The sequence below is a fragment of the Chlorocebus sabaeus genome, chromosome 24 (assembly GCF_047675955.1).
Source record: "Chlorocebus sabaeus isolate Y175 chromosome 24, mChlSab1.0.hap1, whole genome shotgun sequence".
NCBI classification, from domain to species: domain Eukaryota; kingdom Metazoa; phylum Chordata; class Mammalia; order Primates; family Cercopithecidae; genus Chlorocebus; species Chlorocebus sabaeus.
The window spans coordinates 12,922,994-12,943,629 of NC_132927.1; the positions used below are offsets into that span (position 1 = coordinate 12,922,994).

The window sequence follows — 20,636 nt, forward strand, 5'->3', positions numbered from 1 at the left end:
AAAAAAAAAAAAAAAAAAAAAAAAACTTTTAAAAGGTTCTTCTTGGCTGCGTAAAACATCTGTGGTTGACCTTAGTTGAGGTTCACAGAACCAACTTCAGCTTTGTGGGCATATACTCAAAACCCAACTCACACAGAAAGCCTAGTATAATTTTCTATGATTAAAAAATCAATGTGTTGAGTCTTCAGACTATTGATTAGGTTGTCAACAATTTTAGTAACACCCTTGACCACCCATAAACTTCCATTTGTCACTTACCTGAACATATCTTTTAAAGAATGCTTTTTAGTTCTTATGTTGCATTTCCTGCAAAATCTCCCATGCAGTGGACTTATTAATCATGAAAAAATTTTGTCATATTTTACAAGGTCAGAGAGAAGTAAAGAAGAAAAGATGATCCCATATTATGTAAGTGTCCTGTTGCTAAAGAAAACACTGCTCAGGGCAGACTTACACAAAGTGGTAGATTCTGATACTGGGTTTTCAAATCCTGATAATTGGAGCCATTCAGTCAGTCTCTGTGCCTGATCCTGAATAAAAAGAACCTGAGACGAAAAGCAAGAAGATGAGAAAATGTTCAGACAATAAAAAACATTTGGCAGATGCAATTGGCAGTAGACTCAACATACATTCTCTTGAGGCAAAGCTTTAATGAAGAAGCTCAAATGTAGCAGAATATTGTTTGGAACATCAATTTCCAGGTCACCTACCTTCTCCAAGACTTTCTGTTGCTAAGATGATGATGTCTTTGGTTACCATAATTTAACAAAGTTTTCCAGTATCAAAAAGTTTTAGCAATTTGCCTTTCTGCAATGCAGGGGAAAAAAAGCTGTAGGATGTGCAATGTTTATTCAATTGCCTTGTTGTATTATTGCTCTTCTTTCTGGAATAGTATTTTGGGTTTGCAAATGTAGAGAAACCTACATTTTCCTGGTATAGACCTGTGATGACAGGTCTACCGTATAAGCGAATAGACAGATATATCAAGCAAGTTGATAATTCATCTTGCTGTAATTAACCAGATATAGTTTATGGAAGTGATTTAAGCCTAAAATTCACAAACAAACTCATGAAATTATCAGAACCAATGTATACTTTTGGGGTTAGCCTCAAAACCTTTGAGAGCTTCCACTTCACAGCTAAATGCTAAAGCACAATAATCATGGGAATAAGGCAAAGGGAGAGTAAATGATCAGCAAATGAAGAAGAAACAAAGAGAAAAATAGAGAAAGCAGTGATGTAGCTATAACGAGAGCCTTACATGCCTAGTTCACTTATTCTCAGACAATTCATCTTCTACAATAATAAAAATTGACTGTAGCCTTCCAAGAAAAGTTGCTTCTTCAAAATGAATAGGTTCTAAGCGTGTTTGGTAATTTAATTTCAAATAGATGTGTTGGTATAATTTGGGTTTTAAGGCACTAGCCCTCAATATTTAGATCTTGGTCTCCAGAAATAAATTACCTTGACAACTAACATGAAGGCCAATCAATGTATACTGACCCCAATTATTGGAATGGTATGAATGAATGAATATTTTTAAACTCAATTATCCAGGTAACTTGTACATAAATATAACAAACCAAAGACCACAGGGTGGGATACTGCCTCAACTTCATTTTAGTACAGATTGTTTTCTCCTTTGAATCACTAATCAACTTTACTATATGCAGTTTCTACAATACAAGCCTATTTGCCTCAACATCTTAGCATCATAGTATCCTCTCATCAGAATATTGGTTAGGTTCCCTAGTGTGAATCACTTATCCAGTTGCTTGCCTGATTATTCACATGTTTTTGAGATTTGTGAAATGTAGCAGATAAACAGGTTTATGCTGTGTGCAACTTGGAGGGCAGCCAATGTCTGTCTGCCTATACTGTATATTTACTCTCCTTCCTCAATCTCTCTCTCATACAGAGAAGCTGTATTTTAAGACTAAAATCAGGGTAGAATGCAATCCAGTAATGTCACTGCAGAAAACAGCAGGTGCTCATCCACTCATTTGCAGTGATTCTTGCAGTGAGGAAAGTGAATCAATGATTCATCTAATGGACAAAGAAACGCCACAGTGAACATTTGGAAAAATCAAATGAGGGAAAGGAACATTCTCTTATAAAGGTGGGCTCTGATTTTGGAAAGCAGAACCTCCCACATGAAAATCAGGAAGTTTGTTGTGTTCTGGTTGTAACTGTAGTAAGCAATGGCATGTTCCCTCTCTCCCTGCTTCCTCTGTTTTATTGCTTTTGTGTTGCACTTCTAAAATAAATATCAATAAATCATTGCAGTTAGATACTCTAATATAGACAGAAATGTACTTGACTCCCTACAGTCATTACAATTGGAGGGGACTCTGATTAGGATGCTTTACTTAATTAAGTGATATCGTCTAAAGAGAGTTCTTCCCTCCATTTTCTGTTTAACAGTCTCACAAAACACCAACAGAGGAAATTCATTCTGTTGTTTGCTTTTCTTATTGTAAATGGTTTCTCCTCATTCATATTTTGCAGAAGATGATGTCGTGTTGATGAAATGGCTAATAAGCCAAAGACTATGGTTACACACAGAGTCTTGTTCAAATCAGCCCAGGCTACACAGACTGAAAACATTTTCTCCCCTATCTCAAAAACGTGTTTTTAAATTTGTTTTTACAGCATCTGTAACCTAAAATTAAGAAAATCCAAAAGAAAATCTTTTCTGAAAAATCATATTTCACCTAGTTTATGTATGGTTCAGCAGAGACCTTAAAAATCTGTTTATTTGAGAAAACAGAAAAAAAAATGGGCAAAGAATAAACAATCCTTATGCATTAAATGTTATTTGTGAGGCACTTTGATTTTACTGAAAGAAGTCATTAAATTTGGATTGCCAATACAAATATGATTATATATGTTTTCCAAATAAAATGTTATTATGTTGTAACTGAACTCATCCATTTATTGTTTGTTTACCTAGTGCTCAAATCCATGTTTTATTCATAGATGTCTGGGAGAAAAAAATTTTGCTTGATAATCACACCAAGCATATTTAACAAAAGCGATTCCCCTTTTATTAGTGAACAGGTTTAAGCAGAATGATTTCATTTTTTTCCCCATTTAGTTAATTCAGACTTGCAGGATCCTTAGCTTACAGCTTTTGTTTCTCCTCCCACGGCCTTTTATGCCTTTAATGTATGCATGCCTATCCACTGATGGGAAAATATCATTTCCTGAAACTCTTCCTTTTTCCATTCTTGACTATTCTCTCCGTTGATTTCTAGCTTTGGTTAGTTTTCACTAGTCAGTTCTGTCAAATCGCTGTATGTACAAGACAGATAAATTGAAGCCAAGCAAATAGTTAATTATCCTGTTGAAAAATTTAAACTCTCAAATTAGAATTGGAATTCTAATTTGCTCATTCCTTTAAAAATAAATAATATATTTATATATTTAAAGCAATTAAAAAGTGTATAGGATAGAAAGTCATAAAGTGAAGATTTATTAATATCTATGTAATTTTTTATTGCCAAAACATTTTAACAAAATTTTTGCAACTTTAACAAATTAACAATTGCCTTGTATTGAATTTAGCAACTTTATTTCTGTCTATTAAAAAGCAACATTAAATGTAAACACTCTCTTAAATGAACTCAACCAACTTACAATAGATTATTTGCACCTTAATACAACATGCAGCTAAAAGCAATTAATAAACTGTAAAATTTAAATGCATGTCTCAAGATATAAAAGTGAATATTCATGAATCACATGCAAGGGGTTTATAATTAATTGCTAAATTATTAAAAGAACATTTTATAACACAGCTAGAAATCTGAATTATTTGAATTATTTAATAGCTTGATCATTAATCAAACAAAATAATAATAGCAACAATAATACATAATTGCCAAATGAGTTAATTAATGTTGTTTGACTCTAAGATTTTGTCTTGTCTTGTTTTAACTGGGTACCATCCTGCATAAAAATGTTTCCTTAAGCTGGATACATTCTGAAGTTACATAATTTTTCTTAATTAGGAAGTTAAGAAAATCACAGAAGAATAGTAAAACAATGTGCCTGCTTGACATGTTATCCAAAGTGGATTCCAGAAATTGTTCATAATTGCTTCTATTATTTTTAAAAGATGTTCTTTATTAAAAATTAGCCTCACATTAGTTTTAAAGTTCGTTAAATGTTAGTTTTTTCCCCCTGGTTTTGATAATTTTAACAACTAAAAGCTTAGTTAGCCTACTCTCTGTTAAGCAAACTTCTTTATAGATTTTGTTTAAGCTCTTCATTTTAAAAGGTGCCTTTGTCCTGAAACTAAACATATGACACTCCTGTCCCCTAAGAAAATTTTTGAGAAATTGAATAACAGCAAGTAAATCTGATAGAGAAGTTTTATCCCATTCCTGCTGTTTACTTATTTTAAAATAATTGTTTAAAGATAAAGAATGTGTCTTTTTTCTTAAGTCTTTAAGAAGAAGGAGAACTGGGTCTAATAAAGCACTACTGAAGTTAGAATAGCCGCTGAATTATTATCTGGCAGAAGAATGTGAGTTCTATTTTGCCTGAACCAATTATCTTTATCAAATGACTTTTCTATCTAAATTATTTGCTTAAGATATTATAGATAAGCAGAGTTATTGTAATATGCATTTTAGGCCATTATTATTTAAATTCCTATAAATCAAACTGGTGTAACAGAGCCAATTTCAGGTTATTTGTTGAAACTGCTTTTCTTTGGAGCAGTTAACATTTGGGGCTAATGCTTCAATCCTAATGGGCAAATATATCAAATGTTTAAAATATAAACACAAATATTATTGCCTTTAAAAGGCTAGTTAGTAAGAAAAAGATTTACATCCTAACATGGGCTTTTTTCTGTGTTTGTAAGATGAGTGCTCTAAATAAAGTATTTGTCATCAAAGCTGTCTCTGTAAATTAGTAGAAAGAGTAACTTTTCTAAAGAGAACCTAGCTAAGAGACACCTCCTGCAATGGAAGTAGATCAAATCTGTTCAAAGAAAAGGACAAAGAACAAAGTTTATTTGCTAGCGTGAAGACAGTTTCTTGAAACTATTTTTTTTTTTTTCCTACGGAAACCAGAGTGTTCAAGAAAGACAATATTTAGCAATGGGCTTTTGGGGGTTGGGAGGAGAAAAACATCTTGTGTGATGTAAAGGGAGAAAACATACAGACCACAACGAAATAAACAAACATTTTCTTTTGGCAAGAGATGACTGCAGAGTTTGAAGAGTAAATTACTTCCATCAGCGAGTTGTACCTTATAAATTTAGAAGAATGGATCATCAACTCATTTGGAAGATAATTCTCTTTTTAATAGCAACAGTTTCACAGCTAGTTTTGTCTCTAAAAACGATACCTGCTAGACATCCATAAATTAGCTTTTAAGAGGAAGCAAAACTTGATGACAAACTATTGTCAAGTTGTATATATTTCTGATTCAAGTTAAACGTATTTTTAACAAACTGTTTTGTGAATCTGTTTTGAAGCACTTCAGCGGCCCAGAGGGAGCTCTACCTTTAATATATAGACAAGGTTACAAAGACTGTCAAAAAAAAAAAAAAAAAAAAGAAAAGAAAAAAGAAAAAGTAAGATGCAGGGAAGAAAAAAAAGGAAACAAATGTCTATAAGGAACAAATTATGAACTTAACAAAAATATGACAAAATCTATACAATATTTTTTCCTAGTAGAACAATTTGTGAGTATAATAAATGAAACTAAAGCAAAACTTTTCTGGGTTGAACCAGGCATTGAATAAACTGTAGAAACAGAATAGTGTTAAATATTGCATATTCGTTTAAAACATTTATGATGTAGATGTTAATGCAGTTAATTTAGTTCAGTGTTCTGTTAATATGAAAACAGCTATAATGTAGTGCTTCATTATTTATAGTGTACTAATTAATCATTCATAATATGATGGTTTACCCAAGAAAAGCTCAGTTATCTTTCATAAGTACAACAGCCATATATAAAACATGTAATAAAACAAATTCATGTCCTAAATATTAGTCTTAAAAATCAGTGTTTTTCTCAGGTTCAAGTACAGATAAAATTAAAACAAAACAAAAAAGGTAACTAAGATTATCCCCCTTAGAATGCAAATAGAACAGCCTTTGCAGATTTTCAAGATCTTATTTTCATAACAATAACTTGAAAATAATTATTAGAAAGCACAGTTAAAAAGCATCATATATTTTTGATGAGTTAAATATTTATTTCCAGTCCTTTTTGCATCAAGACTGTGGGAAATGTGTATTATGAAGATCAGATGGTGCACTGATGTGAGAAATGTTGCAAAGCATCCTGTTGATTGGTTCTAATTAACTGCAATGCTCTTGTGTTCTCAGTTTTAGCCGGCATACACCACACAATGCCTTTTATTTTGCTTTGAATGGATTTTTACTTAAAAACAGCTGATCTCAGTAACCACAGTATTTTGGGATTTTTTATTTTTGTGAATTTCCCTGCAATGTTTTCTTTTCAATTTTAAAAGGCAAATTTGAAAATATTTCTAAATCATAAAGTATAACCAGTTGAATTACCAGCACTTGTGCGGTCTTCCACATGTATTTTGCATGTTCTGTAGTATGTAACTATATTCTCAAACTACATTTCAATCCCTCTTTAAAAGTTATATATCTGAGCAGTGGTTTAAGCAGAAAATTCTGAAAAGCAATTTAGAACACACTGCTAATTTTTTATTTTTGTAATCAGACTGTTAAGTAGAACAGAGCTAAAACCTGGGACCATGAGCAAGGAATGAGAAAGATTCCAGAATAAAAGTATTAAATAAAATTCTTTGCACTCACCTTTCTCTGATGATTTAAACTCAAGCAGCTCTGACAGAGAGGTCATGAATTTTCATCAACTTCACACATGTTATACATTTAAAAACATTTTGATTTGCCCTGGGACCCCTGTATGTCTCTGAAGCATAGTAATAGTGCTGGGATGTTTTCTAGGTACAAACCCTATAAACTCCCAGGGCTCTAGAAGATATATTACTAATGTAAACAGGCCCTTAAGTGGAAAAAAAATTAAATAACAGGAAATTTCCAAAGAAATGCAGAATTTAAAATAAGGAGGCTATTTTTAGAAGCAGCACACTTTCTATGATTTTAAGGGTCACAACTGTATCCATACACTAGCCTTTTGAGAACATGCAGTTATTTGTCTTGAGAAATAGAATCATTTTGGACAGGAAAATCTATAATCTAAAAATTAGAGCTAAATCATTCATTAGCCTAGTAGACCTTAAAAGTGATTAAATAGTCATCTTTTTGTTCATGTAAGGATAAAATGTGACTCGTGAGCAGTCCAGTGTTTCAAAATGGCTACCAACACCCTTACTCTTTCCAGGAGAAAGGCTAACTGTATAAAGTGGAATACAGTCAACACAAAGTTTTACCCCACATAACACCTCTAAAAGTTATCTTCCAAATATTTCTGTCCCTCTTAAAATTGTAAAAGAAAAAAAAAAAAACAATCATTAAGATGGAGTAAGAAATAAACATTAGGAGAGATTAATAAGTGCAAACAAAGCTGCCAATATACAATAATATAAATAAAGTGCCATGACAAATAATTTACATTGTGCTCCTCATTTTACAACTGAGGAAATGAAGGCTAAAAGAGGTAAAGTGACTTTCCCAAGGTCTTACAAAGACGAAGGTGTAAAGTTAAACTACAGGCAATTCTTGAGTCCTGGTAATACTGTTTCTACAATACTACAAAGTCTTTCTTTTGTTTAATACAGTAACAAAAATGTCCTCAGGTGGGTGTCAGTCATATAATTAAGCAAAACAAGTATGTATGTAAAAGGTATGTGCAGGTCTTACCAAATTAGTTGGCCATCTTTACCCAGTGTAGTCTTTTTCTTTAAAAAGATGTTTCTTTGGAGAATATCTTTACGCCTTCATTCTTGCCAGGCTTTGAGGATTTATATTTATTTGATGGAAGGTGGTTCTCTTTAGCACACTTATACCAAGCAGGCAGGTGAAAACAATCACCAGATAGTCTCACTGTCACTAGTTTGCCCCATTTCCATTCCATTCTTCACTCTGCTGACTGGCTGGCCTTTCTAAAATGCACATCTGATTATGTTTGAGTTTTTTTCATTGGCTTTCCATCTGCTACATAAGATAAAATCTACACTTCTTAGGCTGGCATTCAGGGCTCTTTGAAATGTTTAGCCTGTACCGCCACTTCAGTTTCACTTCTAACACTCTCCTCACATTTTATGTTGTGGCAATGCAAACTAGGTATGATTCCCTGAACATGATATGCCTTCTCATTGCCCCTGGGCCTTTGTGCATGCTGTTCCCTCCACCTGCAATGTCTGATAAAACCCTACTCCTCCTTGAAGAGTGAGCTCAAGCACCACCTTTTCTCCTCCTGCCAAACATAAATACTTCTGGAATTCCACGGCATCTTGCACAGACCTCACATTGGTCCACCCATTGCATTGAACTGTAAGTGTCTATTTACATGCCTGTTTCTCCACACACATTATCTTTGAGGTTAAAGACATATCTTTCCCTCCATGCCTACTACTTTGCCTGGTGTAAACACTGAGTGGATGTTTACTGACTAAATAAATGGATCAGTGTAAAGAGACCACCAATTTTGTTTTCTTGTCACAAAATCTGTAAGCCTTGGGGTGATATCCCCCAGCTCTTTTTTATGGGTCTAAAATGGGTGCACATGACAAAAGAATATTTTTACCAACCTCTTTTTAAGGTTTCTGTTATATTAACCATTGCCTACAAGTACACTTTTTAAATCACTCTTGCTTTATAGTGAATTGACTTGACTTTGGCATCAAGTTGGTAGTGAAATATGAATTGATATCTTCATGTGAACGAAGAGGAGAATTCTCAGGTAAACAGTGGGCCACTGTTGTTCCAGATGTTAAAAAAGAGAATTGCCTTTTACGGCTCCATTTCTTATTAGGAACACAAGTTAAAGGATAACCTGCAACCCATTAAGACTGTAAATGCACATTTGGGTATAAACATGAAGTGGCATCAGAATTTTTATGCCAAGTGAGTGCTTTAAAAGAGAATTTTTGTTTTGTTTTGTTTTGTTTTTTTACTAGAGGCAGGGTCCCAGGCTACCATGCATTGGCTATTCACAGGTGTGATTACAGTGCACTGCAGACTTGAACTCCTAGGCTCAAGCAATCCTCCTGCCTCGCCTCAGCCTCCCAAGTGGCTGGGACTACAGGGGTGTGCCACCATGACTAGCTGAGAATTTTTAGTTTAAACTAATGGAACTTAGATTTCAGATTTAGCTTATTTGAGGTTCAATTGCTGTTTGACTCTGTCCAGTCGTCCGCATTTTGCTGAACAGACACTGCCAATGATCCAAATGTCTTCTAAAGGAGCCTGCTCAGCTGAAGCCAGGGATGCCCTTGATACAAAAACACACGCTTTCCACTTGCAATGATACCCTCATATTTACTGGTAAAATAATTTGCATTTAAAATTAAAAAGATTTTGCCAGCATATTCTTCCTCTAACATGTAGATAATCTTGAACCAGGCCCCCAAGTTAATGATGAAATGCTTCAGTTGTTTAGGTTACTATAAGGCACAAGGCATCTCAATCCTGAAGCCACTTCCAATCTTATGATTCCCCCTGTCCAACTCCATGACAATGGCTCCATTGTGCCCCAAGGCAATAGCCCCAACTCACATGTGAGGAATGTTTACCACGGGACAGCAATTAGGAGGACAGTAATAGTAGACATTGCTCTTGTGTAATGAGTTCCCCTTGGTCATCAGATCACCTTCTACAGAGCAGCCCTATGCGGCATTATCATTAACAATTAACGCTAGTTTTTAAATTCTTTTCTGGTCGATGAAAAGAAATTGTCAATTCCCACCTTTACTGCCTATAGAATGATAGGATTTGTGACCCCCTCATCATTTTAGAAGACGGTTACCCTTTAGAATCTTAAAGGTCTTGAATGGTGGGTGTGTTATGGAAAGCTTAAGTCTGGAATGTAGAAAGAGATGAACTCTAAGGATTTTCCAAGTTATTGTTAGAATTTATTTTGTGTTGTATCTGGGATTTTGTTTGTTCTAAACAGCACAGCCTCACCTCACATAGTTTTAATTTGTGTAGCCAGAGAAATATAAGAGACTCCTCTTTTACTAACTAACAAAGAATTGGCCCTCTTTTCTGTCATTTTGAATCAAACTGATCTAGACTTTTAATAATGTTTGTTTACATAAAAAGAAGAAAAATGCTAATAATACTTCATTATCTTTACATTTTGTGTATCAGAAAGGATTACAACAAGAGAAGTACTGAAAAATGTTTTCCAACTTCTTTGATTCAGAAAGTATTTACTGAGCAAATATTATGTGCCAGGCTCTATAAGAAGGTACTAACAGCAGATTTACAGCAGATAAAGAGAGAAAGAATATGGTTGTTTACAGCTCTAAATTTAAGAATGTAAAATGTGACCACCTATCAAATCACATAGTCTTGGAATTTCCTTCTGTCTACTTTCTCTCCACTCTCATAAAAGAAAAAGCTTTATTCTTATTCATTAGGATAAGTTTCAACTTTCTAACTTAATAAGAAAAAGTATATCTGTGTCTCCAACTTGGGTGGGGCCATTTGAAGTTCTTTGTAAAGGTGCAAAAAAAAATGGGCTTTGGTTTTCTTATACGTCTGAAATGAATCCATTACATTAAAATGATTTTTAGTAGCAAGAGCAAGTAATGATTTGTGTTATAAGCTAATAAAATGGGGGTTTAGGCATATTTGTACAATAAGGTCTTTTTAAATTCACTTGTATAGACATTCCCTCTCATTCCTGCTTAAATGAACTTGGAAGATTGTTCATCATTCAGTATTGTTTAAATTACAAGGCACAAATCTGTCATCTGATTTTAAAATATTTTTCTCCCTTGGTAATGTAGATGACTAATGTCTATCTTTATTCTTCAAAGAATATGATAATGTGATAACATAATTTGGGGAAAAATTAGTTTTTTAATATCTCACATCTAAAGACCCCTTGGCATATTAGAAAATATAATATTCTTCTAAAAATACATTTTGCTAGCCATCCTGGCCACTCATACTTCAATAAATTGTGCCTTGCTTTTCTGTTCAAAAAGTGCCACAAGGCCTCTCATACAAGCCAGTCCCCTTCATTGATGAAACCAGCCTACTTTCCATGGTACCTAATAATAAGTGTTACGGCTTTGCCTTTAGTGGTGGTAGTTCATTTTAGATCCCCAAACCACTTCCAATGTAAGAGTATGAGAAAAGAGCCTATCTACCAACAAAGGGAACCCAGGATGTCTTGTCTCAGCCTTACGATTCTTTTATGTTACATTCCCAGATTTTACATCCTCAAGAACACAACGCTAATATTTGAGAGAGATATGTTTTGCTTTTACAATGCCCCTGTATGCAAGATACCTGCTTGTTTTAATTTGAGGAAGAAAAGAACTATGTTTATCTAATTTCAATTTCACATTACTCTGAAAGTTGAGTACCTGAATCTTATCCATGTAGTAATAATTTCTCTATTAGTGTAATTGTTAAAAGCCAGAAGTTTGCTCTGTGAAAAAAAGTGATAGTCCTCCAAATTTCATTGAAAGCTCTTGATTTTTTCCCCTTATTACTGTCTGATAGGGGAAACTCTTCCTGATTTTTGTTCCCTATTAGTAATGAGAATCGACTTCTATTTGTGACAGTTTTCAAAACTGGAACTATCAAGTAATGCACTTAAACTTACTTTCCAAGGAAACTGAGTGAGAGCTCCTATACCTAGGTTATCTCTTATCATTCCCCTCCTTGCCCTTCCCAGAGTGAATTCCCCCAGTGATTTATTATATGAGATAGTAGACTTAGAGATGGGGCTGACTGGTGGACCTGCCCACTGCCACTGGTTTTCCTCGTACCTTTTAGATGCTCCCACAGGATTTCATGAGTGATTCACTCCTCTCCATGTCTCCTGGCAGCTAAATGGGAATATTGGAGAGCTGCCAGAAGGGTAGGTAGCCAACCTGCTTGCCCCTAATTGTGCCTGCCAGCTTTTAAATAACAGAAGTAGGGTCAAGTAAGTGAAATCACAACTGAGGAGAGTATTCTGAGAATGCAAAGGCAGTTAATGTCCTTCCTCAGATGGCTGGCAACCCTTGGCAGAGTAATCTATGATTTGTGGCACCTGACCCTTCCACTGTGACTGTTATCTGTGTATTCACTAGAAACATATTTACAGAATCTCTCCATTAGCAAAGATGCCTTGTGTGTGATTACCCAATTGTCATGGTCACACTAGGGTTTTGATACAGTTCCTATTCACAAATGAAAAACTGCACTAAACTGCACACAGGATTAGTTTGGAGCAGGAATCCTCAATCAATAGACCAAGACTTCTCCTGGTAGATCTCAAAGAGATTATTACACCATGGCTGTGCTCCCCTTCCTCTCTAAAACTGCTTTCCCACCTCCCCACCATCCAATCTCAAGACAGAACCTCTCTCATTTATTCCCTTGAATTCTTAAAGATTCTTAATAAAGTTAAGAGTAACTAGCTATAAGAACGATCTAAAGAGGTGGATCTGTTTTTAAGCAGACTGCACTTCAGAAAGTATTGGAAGAGAGGACTCCCTGCTTAAATCAGTTACAATAGCTCTGCATTTACATAGTACTTAGTTTCAGCAAAGTATTTCCTCCTCAAAATTTTTTAGTCAGGAATACAGATAGAGATAGGTTGCAGGCTGACTTTATTCTTACGGAATTAAATACAAAGAATTTTTAAAAAATATCTTCTTTGAGTCAAGTGACCATGAGAGCACCTGTTATTTAAAAGTTTATTGAGTAGTTTAAAAAGCGGTGTCTCCCTCTTCCCCCTTCAACAATAAATGGCATTGAAGTCCTCCGTTTCTCTTGTTAAATCCTGCAGTTCGCTCGCTCATGAATATTAACTGAGAAAGGTGAAGCAGTAATTTAGGGAATCGAATCAAACTCACTACGAGCAAATAAGTGGTCCTGAATCAAAATGGAATAAACGATAACCCAAAGTCATTGTCAAGTCTCCCAAATGAAGAGATGTTCTGGGTAAATAAAAGTGACAAAGTCGTACCACCTAAACAAATGTAGAAAATAGATGCCACAGATCAAGAAATACTACTAAGGTGACCTGACTTGACAGTAATTGCAGGCAGCTTCTGAGAACTGCATCGGGGTTAAACGACAGAGATCCTGACGACCTGGGCGACCGGCCCTGTGCAGCCCGGCAGGAGGCTGCGCCCAGAATCCTGGGCTTTGGGCCTCTGGGGCCCAGCGAGGAGATGAAGAAGTCAAGTCTCGAGCTCTCCGGAGGTGCGACGGCCGCCGGGCCAGTGCTAGCTGAGAGGAAGACCCTGCCAAAAAGAGCGCTCACCCCCACCCCTGGAGCCGACCCTGCGCAGTAGGGCCGCAGCCGGTCCCCGCGGGCAGCTCTGCGGGCGCTGGCGGGAGGCTACCGGAACACACGCTGAGGTCAGGCTGACCACGCCGCCCCCTCAGTCGCCGTATCGGGGGGCTGGCGGCCAGCGCCTTAGAAGCGCCTGCTGTGCCGCAGGAAGAAAGACGCCCGACTGGCGCCCACTGCCCAAACCCACGCGGGGGCCAGTCAGCCAGCGGGCCGGGGCGGGAAAGCTCCGCGCGGCAGCGGAACATAGGATCGCCATCGGGGACCTGGGCGACGGCTGGAGCTTGGGCGCCCCTCCAGTTGGACGTCATCTCCACGCGGTTCTTCCCAAGCGCCGCGAATTCAGCCCCCTGTGAAGATGCTTTGGCGAGCAACAGGGGGAAAAAAGGAGTCACTTAAATGGGAGAAGGAAGGGGGTGGTCATGAGGACTTGGAGGAAACCACACGGAAAAGAAATCCCCATCACTACCAAAAGCATTTCTAAGAAGTCCTAAGGTTTTATGCCTGGAGATTTCACTTTAAAAGCTGGAAAAAAATTATTCCACTGCTTTTAATTGAAGTAAACAAAGTGCAACAAATCCTAACTCAAATATGATTGCAGTGAGATTAGGGTCTAATTGCTTAGGGTTCAGGTGGAATCTGCGGGCTAAATCCTACAGGGCCAATCTGAATTTCACAATCATTCTGTCAAAAGGAGAGCGATGAGAGCCCACACGCTTCCTAACAAGTCATTTTTAACAGTTACAAGCTTCGCACAAAGACCACACAGGGCGTCTAAGAGATGCAAATCTAATCCCTGGTCATTCTACAGGCCTTCAACAAAGATGTGCTAAACCCTAATAGAAAAGAAATCAGTTCTCTGTCACCAGCCCCTGGTAAAATCTATTAGAGAATGGACAGAGCCGCATCTACAGCAGTTGCTGCAAAGGTTAAGGACAAGTACAAATAAGAGGGACCCAGTTTTGTTTTCCGTGTGAAATATCGGGAGAAGCTAACCCCCAAAGAGTGACGGGATTCGATCCGTGGCTTCGCATTCATTTGAATGCTAGAAAAAATAAACACACATTAAGACTTTTGAAGGCTCTGTTTCTGAATTCAAGAGAGATGAAACAAATTCGCCCAAAAGATGGAAATCTTTGCCTCGGAAATTATCGGAGAATATTAACCGGGAGGGAGGGGAGCGCGCAGGTCCCCGAGGAAGGACGCGGGTGCCGCCCTTTGCTTTGGGGTGACAGAGCTGGGCTCAGGAGCCGGCCAAGCTGACTTCGCGAGGTGGCGCCTGAGCCTTTCCGGGGAAAGCCCCGACGGCGGAGCCGCGGCCGGGAGGGGACTCAAATGCTGGCGGCCTCTAGGCTGGGGCTGAGCAGAGGCTGTCGACCGCAGGAAGTCTGGGCGGCCGCCTTCCCACCCAGACTAGCCGGTGCTGGGCCGCGGTCCCTCTCAGCTACCTCGGTTGCCCGCCTCGGGGCCCATGGAGAGGGTTCTGTGCCTCCCAGGCAGGGAAGCGTCTTGATGTGCACCCCGGCGTTCACCAAGCAAATAAGGGCCTCGTTCACACAGTCGGTGTCATACTGGGTATTAAAGGGGTTGTGTTGCAGCTAAAATATCTCACAGTGTGTTGAACCTCATAAAAAGGAGTACCCGGGTTCCAAGCCCCTCGAAGTCCCCAAGCAGCCTGGAGGGTGGGGGGCGGGGGACTCCCCTCTCCTTCTCTCCACGCTGAGCCACCGGGCAAGCCCAGGCCTCCTCCTGCGCCAGGGTCCCCGGGCTCCGAAACTGCGAGAGCCCTGCGGAGCCCGGCCAGCGGGGCAGGGGGTGGGGGCTGGGGGCGGGGACCTGAGGGGCGCAGCCCAGCCAGAACCTGCGGCCTAGCCTGATCACGGGGAGCCGGGATCCTCCTTCCATCCTGGGAAACGACTCGGGTTAGGGAAGCGGGGTGGGTTCCGCTCGAAGTTCCCAGACAGCTGGGGCTCCCTCCAAGTGACGCCTTTGTCCAGGCCGCGTTCGCGGAGAATAAAGGGGGCGCTGTCCAACCGCAGGGTCGGGGAAAACCAAGGGGCTCTTTTTCTAAAATGCCCTCTCCAAACTACAGGGAGGAGGAATGGGACACGTGTGCAGAAAAAGAGTTTTGCCTATCTCCACAGAAGTTTCTAGAAGCTATTTCCTCTCCCCTTGGCCTTGCCCTCTGCCCCCAGGTTCCCTTGAATCTGTTCCTCCACAGGGTACAGAACCCGGAGCTGTCCAGGGTGGAGGAGCAGGCTGGGGTTCGGCAGGCGAACTCCCGGTCCTGACCCTTGGACTCCACAACCTTTTAATTTGCTCTGGCAGGACAGTTCCCCTTCTTAAAGCCTGGAAGAAGGGAAGGCCAGCTTTTCTAGGTTTTGCCCCTCAGCTCAGAGACAGACTGCCATACACACATCTGCTTCCCCCTTATCCCTCTCTATGCCCCTCCAGGGGAGGCATATGCCTTGGGTCCCGGCTGTACTCATTCTTCCCTATCTACTGACATTAATTGAATTTCTCCAGGCTGCGGCTTCTCTTTGCTTCCATCATTTTTCTCCTTAGTCCTCTGATAGGCTGACCTTGGCTGTTCTCTGGTCTTCTTACTCCCCAACTGGTCTCCCATATGGACCTTACTGGCTTTCATTCTTTATTACCTAAGCCATCCACTTTCTCTACTTTTCCTTTTAGTACTGACATTAGGATAAACAATGCCGAATTACCTATAAAGTAGGACTGCAGCCATGACTGGAACTGGACAAGAAAGCAAAGAAAACATAGGCATTGCAATAAAGAAATAGAAAATAGGGAAGGATGAAGAAACAGATGAAAAGTAGATAATAAAGCCACACCAGGCTGTAAATACAAGAATAAGATGCTTGATGCTTCTGCACATGATCTTGGGGTCCTAATGAGGGTCTCACACACCTACACTGGGGAGGCAGGAGGGGTCTCCCTGAGAAGGGCAGGCTGAAGTTTCTTCTCTCTGACTGGGATTGCACCTGAAGATTTGGGTTATCGAGCGCCTGTGCATCCTGGGCCCGGGAGGGTGTGAAGGGATCAACACAAATCACAACCACTTCTAGAAATAGTCATGTGGGCAATGTATCTCTATGGGACTGTCAGATGACTGCAACTTCCTGTCCTGGATCTCTGCTGCTTTTGGGCACCACATTCCTGTCCACCCAGCCAAGCCTGGTCTGAGGCTGTGTCCTCAGTCATGGGAGCCTGTTTCCCTTTCCCCTAGCAGACTAGGTCCTGTGGGTCCCAGCATCCCCCTCACCTCCTGCCAGTTATAGGAGTTCTGTCCTCCCAGTTTGCAGACCCAGGGAGCTTGTAGGAGGCCTTACCTCCACTGCCACCCCCACCTCACCCCAGGGCAGATTAGTGCCTCTAGGTCACTCTCAATTATCCACAGGATGGGTTCCAGAAACGAAAAAAAAAAATCTAGAATTTATAGCTAGGGGTGGAAGGTGCAGTGAAGGAGGTATAGGGAGGAAGAATGAAATATTTAGCTCTTTGGAGTTCTTGCCATTTGGCCCCCATTAAAGAGAACCCTGGGGCTTTTAGAATGAGTTTTGCAGGAAATTGAACAAGCAGGGCCATGAGCTGTAAAGAATCCCACCTCCGTCTCCCGACATACACACATCTTATCTATTGGTTCTTCTGAGATCTTCCCAGAAGCAAAAATGCTTTACAAGGATATCCAAAAACACAGCACCTGCCTATGAGGCACCACTTTGAAGAGGCTGATAAATTACCCCCCTTTGAAATAAAAATGGAATTAGCATTAAGCACATACTATTATTAGCTTGAGTTTCAGTCTCCTAGAAAATTCGTTAGATGTTGATATCTGGGCAGAGACGGAATCTCTCTTTTCCTTAAGAAAATTCACCAGGGAAACAGCAGTACTTCGCTGGCTTTGTTTGGTTTCGTTTATTTGTACAAAGAAAGATTGTGCGTTAAGATCTTTTTTTTAAAGCCCTACAAGTTGGAGTTTGCATCATCGTCGTTACCTAGTGAACTAATATTTGTATATTCTGGGATCTAAATTCCCGGGAAGTTTCTACTCTTCCGCACACCAGACTTGCCGGTGTGATCTCCAGGAGGGGTTGGGGGCCCCGTCCGCAGGGGGCGCGCGGCCGAGGCTGTTCCCAGCGCGGGAACTGGAGGAAGAACCTGGGCAGGGGCGGGGCGGGGCGCGGGGACGTGGGGACGCGGGGACGTGGGAACGCGGGGACGCGGGGCGGGCGGGGGCCGAGAGCCAGGCTGCCGGCTGGGTGTCGGGAGAGAGGCCGCGGGTGGGCGGGGTAAGGACTGGGACTGGGGAGACTGAGAGGTGGGGGGTGCGGGGAGGAGGAGGCTGCGGGGCAGAAAACTAAGCGCCTGGGACAGCTGCTTCTCTTGGTCCTGGAAATCAAACTTTCGCAGCGAGAGACCCTAAGACAGCTCGCGATTTCAAGTGCCCACACTTCTAGTTTAGACACTTGGCAACCCATTTGGAACAGCCGGGCCGCGAGGGGCCCCCAGGTCTTTGGCGGCGTCGTTGGGAGGTCGCAGAGTTAGCCCTGGGCTTCCCTGAAGGCCCCGCAGACTCCCTGCCAGTCCCGGCCACACCCAGCCAGGGATTCGCAGCTCCAGCCTGAGAATGTTAACCCCAGCAACCCCTTCTGGCGACCATTCCCTTAAAAACTAATTCAATTTTTCCATCAAGTCTTCTACCCAATGGGTAGACTCTTCATTAAATGACTGTTAACCAGTACCGAGGAGAAGCACAATCAACAAGGTTTTTCTGTCACCTTTCTTGCCGGTTTTTTCCTCCCAACCATGGAGTCTCCATTTTCTAAGCAATTAAATTATATATTCAACAGGAATATTCCGTTTAAAATACTTCGGGACCGAAGACTGATGCCCAAGGTCTGAAGCTGAAAGAAAATATTTAGTGCTTGCCTACAGATTCTGTCACCCATCATCTGCTCGGAATGCGCTCCGTATCTTTCAGCGTGTCCGGCTCTTATGATTGCAAATGGCCCTGTTTTCAAATGGAAATAAGACTTGCAAACTGATTATGTGTATTGAATCAGAATCACTAGCTAGATCCTCTTGTTTAAAATGTATTGAAAAAAGGATGATGGTTGCAGACCTCTGTAACCAGCTCTGTCTCTTCTCTGGGAGGTCGATCTATTTTGCAACTTTTTGCCATTTGAGCGTGTTTCAGCCAGATAATTACATTGCCTTTGTGTTACCGGCCCAAAGCTCAGACATGGTACACACACCACCTCCCAGCCGTCTCCCAGGCCCTTCCCTCTAGGATCACCCCCTAAACACCACAGGCACAGTATATACACAGTCATCCACCATCACCCCCACCTCCCCATCACTTTGACCTAGCTATATGTAACCAGCACTTCTCAGCTGCCGCAGCCTCCCTCAGAAGCCCACACACTTTCACCAGGAACAGTTGTTTCTCTTTTCTCCTTCTCCTTTCCAGCCCCCTTTCTCTCTTCTGTCTTTCCAATGAGCAGAACCACATACACAACCCCCAACTAGCTTTCACAGACGCACCACCAATGCAATCTAAGTATTTAGCCATGTTGAGAATTTTCAACAACTAATTGTGTTGATGTGGCATTGTAATTGATAGAAAATGGTTAATACAGGAAGGTTAATGTGAACATGTTTGCATGCTACCATATATCTCAAAGGTTTTCTCTTCCTCTTTACCCCCACCCAGTGCTAAATGATAGCCATAAGTGGGTTGGCTTTTTGTTAAATATTTCTAAAAAGTTTTTCTGTTTGATTTCAGTATGAAGTGAATGGACTATGTAGATGTATAGAGAGATGTCTGAGCTTTATCTATTGTGTGAGTTGTAGGTATGATACAACGCAGCACTTCCAAAGTTTACTGCACCCAGGCCCAGGCTCAGGAGTCCTGCCAGGGAACAGTACTGCCAGGGAGCAATATTTCAGTTAATACTGCCAGGTCAGTGGGTAGTAATGAACTAGCTACAACTTCTGTTTGCTGTGGCTTGCGGTAGGAATGTGTGCTGTGTGCACCACAGTGGTTTGAGAGTTGCAATTCTTTCTGAAGTAGAATCAGAAGGGAAGGAAGAAACTGTCACTGCACAGCCCCCCAGGCCCTTAGTCGCAACCCAGGTCTTGCAGACCTTGAGGCACCATCAAGTGGCCAGGCAGAGAGAGAGATTTAATCCTCTGCGGCTTGAGTCTCCTCTAGAAAAGTCTGTGGCTGCAAGTCTCTTCAGAGACCTAATGCTCTGGAAGCCTCTGTTGGGACCATAACTTTGCGAGGTTCGCTTTACACATAGGTATATCCAGTTCCTTAGACACTGACTGAGTCTCCAGGTTTATGGCAGAGCGTGCAGTCAGCTCAAAGGAACTAGCTCTCGGTCCTCTTCGTGTCATTACGGTAATTCCCAGGTTTACTTCTGCGCGCGCGCACTCAGCCCCGTGTGTGCTGGAGAGATCAGGTACATCAGTAGCACGCGAGCCAAATAAAGTCTTGTTTTCCTAGAGCTTTGGACCTTTAGAGCAGTAGTATTAGGAGGGAGAATGCAGGCAAGGTAGAGGCCAACCTGTTGTGGGTCGTTTTCCATGGACTGGATCCAGAGCACAGGGACAGGGGAAGGATATCTAAAGATACTTCACGGCCTGATATCTCTGATTTTATAGAAATGAATGATCAGCAATCATCAAAACTCTAGAAATAGAATGTTTAACACTCCACCAACAGCCTGCTGTTACTAACAGCAAGGTCTAACAATCAAAGACCAGATTCTCTGGAAATGTGTGAAATAGAGGGGAAAAGGGAGAGGAAAAAAAGTTTGCCTTTTTCCTTGCTTGTCAGACAACACTCAGACCTGCATTCTTATTTCCGCTACTATGTGAAGGCTTAAAGGCTGAAATTAAGAGGACGTTTGCAACCAATGCAGAGCAGAAACAGTTTTCATTTGTTTGTTGCTGTTGTTGCCCCAGGGCAGTAGTATTTATACCAATGATTTTTATAGGTGGATAAGTTCAGCAAGGGACAATATTTTTTTTGTTATAGAATGCCTCAAGAAGTCTTATCCACAGCTGTATCTCAGACACCAAGTTCAAATTCTTTAGGAAAAAATTTTAATATTTCCTAAAACATAATTAGTTATCCAGAGTTTCACATGACAATAAAT

The 20,636-nt window shown here is 40.5% G+C and overlaps 1 protein-coding gene across 2 annotated transcripts in view; it reads right to left on the bottom strand.

The window, feature by feature from the left end:
• Positions 1–20,636, bottom strand: part of LOC140708546 (surfactant-associated protein 3-like) — a 41,224-nt gene that overhangs the window by 17,182 nt on the left and 3,406 nt on the right. For both annotated transcript variants that reach the window (XR_012090945.1, XM_073010936.1), the window contains exon 2: positions 455–545. Coding sequence is in view for 1 of the 2 variants with exons in the window: in XM_073010936.1 (XP_072867037.1) it covers positions 455–545 (91 nt within the window). In the remaining variant the exon portion in view is untranslated. The remainder of the gene's footprint in view (positions 1–454; positions 546–20,636) is intronic.